The 7389-nt window shown below is 42.1% G+C and overlaps 1 protein-coding gene across 1 annotated transcript; it reads left to right on the forward strand.

Moving 5' to 3' along the window:
- Positions 1 to 243: 243 nt before the first annotated feature.
- On the forward strand, positions 244 to 1761 carry LOC118738354. Its single transcript, XM_036469276.1, has 2 exons — positions 244 to 650; positions 722 to 1761. The coding sequence occupies exons 1-2, from the start codon at positions 497 to 499 to the stop codon at positions 1759 to 1761; spliced, it is 1194 nt and encodes a 397-aa protein (XP_036325169.1). The 5' UTR covers positions 244 to 496.
- Positions 1762 to 7389: the final 5628 nt, after the last annotated feature.

The raw sequence follows: 7389 nt of genomic DNA on the forward strand, positions 1-7389 counted from the left end.
TAGAAACTACACCTTTTCCAATAGTACTTTCGAAAGTATCAGTTGGATTTTAGAAAGCATCAATTCGATTTTAGAAAGCGTCAATTCGATTTTAAAAGGTATCATATGGACTTTAGCATAGTCAAATGTTCTTTAGAAGATGTCAAAAATACTTTAGAATTATCAAATGTATTTTAGAAAGTAGCACTTAGATTTCAGAATGCGTCAAATGTACTTTAGGTTAGTCAAATGTACTTCAGAAAGCAACAAATGTACTTTTGAAAACACCAAATGTTTTTTTGAAAAAATCAGATGAACTTTAGAAAGTGTCAAATGTACTTTCGAAAATATCAAAAGTACTTTCGACAATATCAAATCTACTTTCGACAATATCAAATCCACTTTAGAAAATATCTACTGTATGTAATATAACATAACCGAGTAACATTTAAAAAAAAATGTAAAATGTAGAATAAATATTACGAGTATTTTAAATACTCACGTGTAGTCGTTAACAATGCAAGTTCAGGATAACTGCGCATTTTGCCTCGTCTCTATGAAGCGTCGAGCATTGAAAAGGTTACAGCCATGCAGACACCTATTTAATGCTGACTGTTTTGAAAATGTACCAACCGCAACAAGTTGTCCAATTTGTCGAAGCGATGTAACGGGTAAGTAATGCAAAGCAATTATTTTATTTAAAAAACTATTGCATTAATGAAAATGATTCAATTTCTTTCAGTTGCCGAATCAGTTGAGCGACGTGCCAACATAAAATACTCTGCTGAAGACAGGAAGCGAATTGTGGAGGCAGCCAATAAAGGCCTTGATTGGGTGCAGCTGGCGGAGTCTTTAAATGTAAAATATAAAACGGCTTACGTATGGGTATCATCTGGCACTCCTCAAGCACTAAGGCGAGGTGGTACAAAAGAAAGAGCGCTGACGGACAATGAAGTTGCAGTGATGGTCCAATGGATTGAGGAGGATGCCACTATGACACTCACAAAAATTCGTGAAAAAATTAAACAAACGTTTAGAAAAGATGTGTGCATTTCCAGCGTGGGAAACTATTTACAAGGACAACTTTTTACGATGAAGGGGATTCATAAGGAACCTCAATCAATGAATTCGCAGCTAAATAAGGAAAAGCGCCGCGAATACGTATGTACGTTGAATCAATATATTCAGGAAGGCAAGCAGATTTTATACATCGACGAGACAAATTTTAATTTATTTTGTCGGCGTTCACGAGGTCGTGCTAAGGTTGGAAAACGTGCGGTACAAGTTTTACCAGTGGCTAAAGGGCCAAACGTGCACCTTATTGGGGCCATTTATGCGTCTGGTGTAGTCAAAATGACTACCAGAAGAGGATCCTTCAAGTCTGAGGACGCAAACGCTTGGCTCCGCTCCGTTTTAGATAGGTGGTGCGAAATGGGTAATCAGCTTGCCGATGCCATTATTGTGTGCGACAACGCGCCATGCCATTCAAAGCTACACGAGGTATGTGCAGAGTCCACTTTATTGCGGCTTGGACCATATTCTCCTATGCTTAACCCCATAGAGATAATATGGGGAAAAATTAAGGCGAATGTAAAGTCAAATATACGGACTCCAGACGTGATTGGACCGGGTGTTATTGAGCAAAGGTTGCAGTATTTAGAGGGCCTAATAAAAGACGCTGCCGCCGCTGTTAATTGTGGAGATTGCGCAAGATCGGTGCAGCACAGTACGTCGTTCCACGCTGCTGTAATTTCGCTTGACAATATGCCAGTTGGACAGTGAAAACTGTTCGTTGCATTAGATCTTTATTGTAATATAAAACTTCAATAAAAACATTACTACAACCTATATACATGTCTAATCTTAAAAAAAAATGTTAGGTGCAATATGAACAATTTAAAGGGAGACTTAGAATATGATTCTAAAGTACATTTGATATGTTCTAAAGTACATTTGATATCTTCGAAAGTATATTTGATGTTGTCGAAAGTATATTTGATATTGTCGAAAGTATTTTTGATATTTTCGAAAGTACATTTGACACTTTCTAAAGTACATTTGATACTTTATAATGTACATTTGCTTGCTTCAAAAGTACATTTGATGTTTTCTAAAGTACTTTTGACTAATCTAAAGTTTATTTGACGCTTTCTAAGATTGAAATGATGCTTTCTAAAGTACATTTAATAAATCTACAGTACATATGACGCCTTCCAAACAACATTTGACTATTCTAAAATCCATATGATACTTTCTAAAACCGAATTGACGCTTTCTAAAATCAAACTGATACTTTCCAAAGTACTATTGGAAAAGGTGTAGAATTAAAACATTTTGGTTTGATTTTTAAACCACGCACTTTTTGGACTAAAATTTAAACCAGAATCTATTAAAAACTGCTTAAAACTATTTTTGACGGTGTATAATTCGATTCCATGCAATTTTAAGTTTTTGAATAAGTTTGTTGTATTGCTTCAGTGACTGATCAATTTGGAGCACCCGTATTTCCGATTGGGTATTTTTTTAAATATTGCCAAACATTTGACGAATTAGAAGATATTTATAAAATATTCACTTACTTTGATCCCATATTCTGAAATAAAGTTATGAGTGTTTTTACCGCGTACACATACAAATATACTATTATCGACTTCGGCATTAGAGATAGCAAAAATACATATAAATTCACAAAAGTAATCACTACTGCAAATGTTGGGGTATCGAGGAAAAGAATCGATCTTTTTACTCGAGTATTTCGATAAAGTCGTTGCGCTGGGTATGGAGTTACAGTTGCTCGGCTATACACAATCCCGACTCTTGCGTCCTCGTTCGCGCACCCTGGGCAACGTGAGCAACCCCTGTGAAAGATGCGGTAACCAATCCGATTGGAGCCTTGGGTCACGGCAGAAAGAGAGGAAGCTTTGGTGCGGCCACTCCGACTTATTCGGTTTAAGGGTTCACTGAAGTCTGCAGCGTCTGTCCAACAGTAGATGCGGCTGCAAGCAGGTGTCTGCTTGGAGCAAGCGGCTCGCTATATAAACGTGTATTTGGTTGAGAAACCACCCCCGTCCCAGCAATGGGTTGAGCGCTGGGTGCACGTAAAAACCACTTCCAGTGAAGAAGCAAGGCAAAGCCTCGGATGAGACCTCCTCCTTATGATGACGACCACGACAAACGTTTAAAGGACTACGATTTGAGGGCATCCACCTGGAATGTCCGGACCCTTAATGGGGAAGGTGTCTCTACCCGGCTGGTTGATGTCCTCGTAAGGATAAACGCTGACATCACCGCCATCCAAGAAATGCATTGGACGGGGCAAGGCAAGCAATGTCTGGGGCCTTGCGACGTCTACTACAGCTGCCATGTAAAGGAGCGCAAATTCGGAGTTGGATTTGTGGTGGGAGAGAGACTCCGTCGCCGAGTACTGTTGTCATTGTTGTACCAGCATACAAGTTTCCCAAAGAGTTTTTGGGTAGTGTTGCTGGAGTGACAGTCCTTGGACAAATATATGTCTGGGTCACTCCGATTACGTATACCCGCCTGTCGTGGGAACGGCTACTGTCGTTCACCCCGGTGGACGAGCGTCTAGCCAAAATCCGCATCAAAGCGAGATTCTTCAACAACTCGCTTATCTGCGCCCATGGGCCGACGGAAGAGAAGGATGAGGCATCCAAGGATCTCTTCTATGAGCGCTTGGAGCGCACGTAGGAGCGCTGCCCCCGTCATGATATAAAAATCGTGCTTGGCGACTTCAATGCCAGGGTGGGCTAGGAAGGGATCTTTGGAACCATCGTCTTAAAATTCAGCCTCCACGACGAAACGTCCGACAACGGATTGAGGCTGATCGATTTCGCCGGGGCCCGCAACATGGTTGTATGCAGTACTAGGTTCAAGCATAAAAATATCCATCAAGCTACGCGGCTGTCTCCGGATCGAAAAACGAGAAACCAAATCGATCATGTTGTGATAGGCGGAAGGCACGCTTCCAGTGTTTTAGACGTACGCACCCTCCGAGGTCCAAACATCGACTCGGACCACTAATCGCCCAAATATGCAAGGTACGCTTAACGTCGAAAAGCTGCAATCACAACAGACAGCCAGGGCTTTCGCTACTCGACTCTCACACCTGCTCTCATAGAGCACTCTTAAATAAACCGACATATACGAGCAGTGGAACCACATTTCCCGCTGATTAAGTACCGCAGCCGAAGAAGTAATCGCATTTCAGCGATCCCGAGAGAACAACTGGTACTATGAGGAGTGTCAGGAAGCTGCAGAGAAAAAAGATGCCGCCTACAGGGCCACGCTGCGATCGGGCGCAACGCGCGCTATGAGGGACCAGTATAGGGATCTGTAGAGAGAAGCGAGACGTATTTGCCACAATGAGAGGAGAGAGGCCGAAGTACGTGAGTGCGAAGAGCTTGAAATGCTGGCCAACAGGAAGAATGCCCGACAATTTTACCAACGAGTTAGGCGACTTTCGGAAGGTTTCAAGCCCATAGCGGACTTCTTTAAGAACAACTATCGCGACCTAGTGACCGATGTTCAGAGCGTACTTAAATTATGAAGGAAACACATCTCCGCCCTAATGAATGGCAGCTGCACGGAAAATTGTGGAGAAGAACTCGAGCCCGCAGTCGACGATAACGGAGTCGACGTTCCACCGCCTGATTATGACGAGATACGAATAGCAATAACGCGGCTGAAAAATAACAAAGCTGCTGGAGCTGACAGCCTGCCTGCTGAGCTATTCAAGTACGGTGGCAAGGAGTTGATAAGGTGCATGCATCGACCTTTGGTTAGAATATGGTCAGATAAACGCATGCCCGACGACTGGAATTTAAGTGTGCTCTGCCCAATCCACAAGAAAGGTGACCCCGCCATTCGCGCCAATTACCCCGGGGGGTCAGCATTCTAAGCATAGGTTACAAGGTCTAATCGAGCGTATTGTGTGAAAGACTGAAGCCCACCTGATTAGGACTTAACAGTGTGGCTTTAGATCTGGAAAATCCACCATAGACCAAGTATTCACAATACGCCACCTATTTGTCGACTTTAAAGCCGCTTTTGACCATACTAAAAGGAGTTGCCTATATGCCGCTATGTCTGAATTTGGCATCCCCTCAAAACTCATAATAATAATAATAGATTGACGATTACACATATGTTAGTGTTTGGCCGAGCTTCTCCTCCGACTTGTGGCGTGCGCCTTGATGTTGTCACGCAAAGCGGAGGGACCTACAGTTTTACGCCGACTCCGAACGGCGATTGTATTTTTATGAGAAGCTGTTTTTCATGGCAGAAAAACACTCGTAGGTTTGTCATTGCCTGCCGAGGGACGACCGCTGTTAAGAAAATATCTTTTTTCTATACTTTTTTTGCGATGTTGCTTTGGCCATGGCTTGAACCCAGGTGCTGATGAGTGAAAGCGCGCACTGCTTACCACTACACCACAGCGGCCGGCAAACTCATACGGCTGTGTAAAATGACGTTGAGCAATACCACCAGCTCCGTCAGAATTGGGAAAGACCTCTCCGAGCCGTTCGCCACTAAACGGGGTTTCAGACAGGGCGTCTCCCTTTCATCTGACTTCTTTAATCTGATGTTGGAGAAGATAATAAGAGCTGGAGAACTGAACCGCTCAGGAACAATTTACTACAAGAGCGTGCAATTGCTGGCTTATGCCGATGACACCGAAATCAGCGGTAACAAAAACTGCGAAGTCTGTTCCGCCTTTTTCAAGTTGACGGAGTATCTCCTGTTATCAAACAAACAGTCAGCACATTCCCGCCTTGGCACCCACGTCACTGTTGACAGTTATAATTTCGAGAAAGTAGAGAATTTCGTTTATTTGGGAGCCAGCATTAACACCGATAATAATGTCAGCATGGAAATCCAACGCAGAATCACTCTTGCCAACAAGTGCTACTTTGGACTGAGTAGGCAATTCAGGAGTAAATTCCTCTCTCGACGTACGAAAACTACGATCTATAAGTCACTCATCATGCCCGTGCTGGTATATGGCGCAGAAGCATGGACAATGACAACATCCGATGAGGCGGCTCTTGGAGTATTCGAGAGAAAAATTTTGCGGAAGATTTACGGGCCTTTACGCGTTGGCGACGGCGAGTACCGCAGACGATGGAACGATGCGCTGTATGAGCTTCACAACGAAGTGGACATAATGCAGCGAATTAAAATACAGCCGCTCCGCTGGCTTGGCCATGTCGTTCGAATGGACACCGACGCTCCAGCTCTGAAAGTATTCAACTCGGAACCCGCTGGTGGTAGCAGAGGAAGAGGAAGGCCCCCACTGCGATGGAAAAATCAGGTGCAGAAGGACTTGGCTTCACTTGGCGTTTCCAATTGGCGTCAGTTGGCACAGATGAGAAACGACTGGCGTGCTTTGCTGAACTCGGCCAAAATCGCTTAGGCGGTTACAGCGCCAAATAAGAAGAAGATTTCGCTAATAACATCGATACCAAAAATACTCGGAAAGGAACAAAAAATATCGATAGTATCGTACTTGTGAGTAGTATCGTCCTATCCTTATCTAATGATTTATCGCAGTTTATGTATTTATGCAAACTACGGTTTCATGGGAGGTAGGTGGATATTGTCCGATTTTGCCCATCTCAATTTTTACTCTAGTTATCGTGTGCAAAGACGGACGGACGGACAGACAGTCAAGACTTAGCCGATTTCTCTATTCGTTCTGATCATTTATGTACATACATATGTATCTATATGTATCCCAATTGTTTTATGTGAACAAAGTTATAATACCATTGTGCACAAGTGCGCTCGGGTATAAAAATAAGGAAAATGAGTTATTAATTCCATATATTCCTAACATCATAAACGTTATTTAACTCTTGTGTTACATTAAGAAAAACTTACACTTAATACATTAAGATCACGAAATTACCTTTATATATTTTGATAAGAAAAGTCTCGAGACTAAAATTTAGTCATTATCTCCAACGAAAAAAAGTTAATGCTTCTGTTAATACCAAAAAAAGTTTTGTTTTTGTTATACAGTTGTGTCAATATATGTTTGAAGTAAAGCAATTTTTGTTTTATTTAGCCCCTCTGCACCACAGAGAAAAACTTACACATTTTGATAGGAAAAGTATAGAGAATGCGTTGATACGCTGAGGGAAAAAAATAATAAAATCAAATAGAAAGGTAATTGATCTTACTATAAACGTCAACGAAAGTACTGTATATTGGTAAACAATTCAATTACGCGCATATTAAAATGACCGCGTTCGTACTGAAAAAGCATCCGTGAAGTGAATAATCAAGACAAAAACTAAAAAAAGTTTTTATTAAGCATGTTGCCTGCAGTGTAATTCGAACCCGACCATCTCCGGATATCAACAACTTGTGGCAAGCATCTTTGCGCAC

This window comes from Rhagoletis pomonella, unplaced genomic scaffold, assembly GCF_013731165.1.
Source record: "Rhagoletis pomonella isolate Grant_MI unplaced genomic scaffold, Rhpom_1.0 Rhpom_scaffold_00004, whole genome shotgun sequence".
Classification (NCBI taxonomy): domain Eukaryota; kingdom Metazoa; phylum Arthropoda; class Insecta; order Diptera; family Tephritidae; genus Rhagoletis; species Rhagoletis pomonella.

Excerpts from the sequence above, each read along its gene's own strand:
- LOC118738354 (XM_036469276.1), top strand. The coding sequence starts at position 497 with ATGCAAGTTCAGGATAACTGCGCATTTTGCCTCGTCTCTATGAAGCGT. Across the intron at positions 651-721 it reads TTGTCGAAGCGATGTAACGG|TTGCCGAATCAGTTGAGCGA; the intron begins GTAAGTAATGCA and ends AATTTCTTTCAG.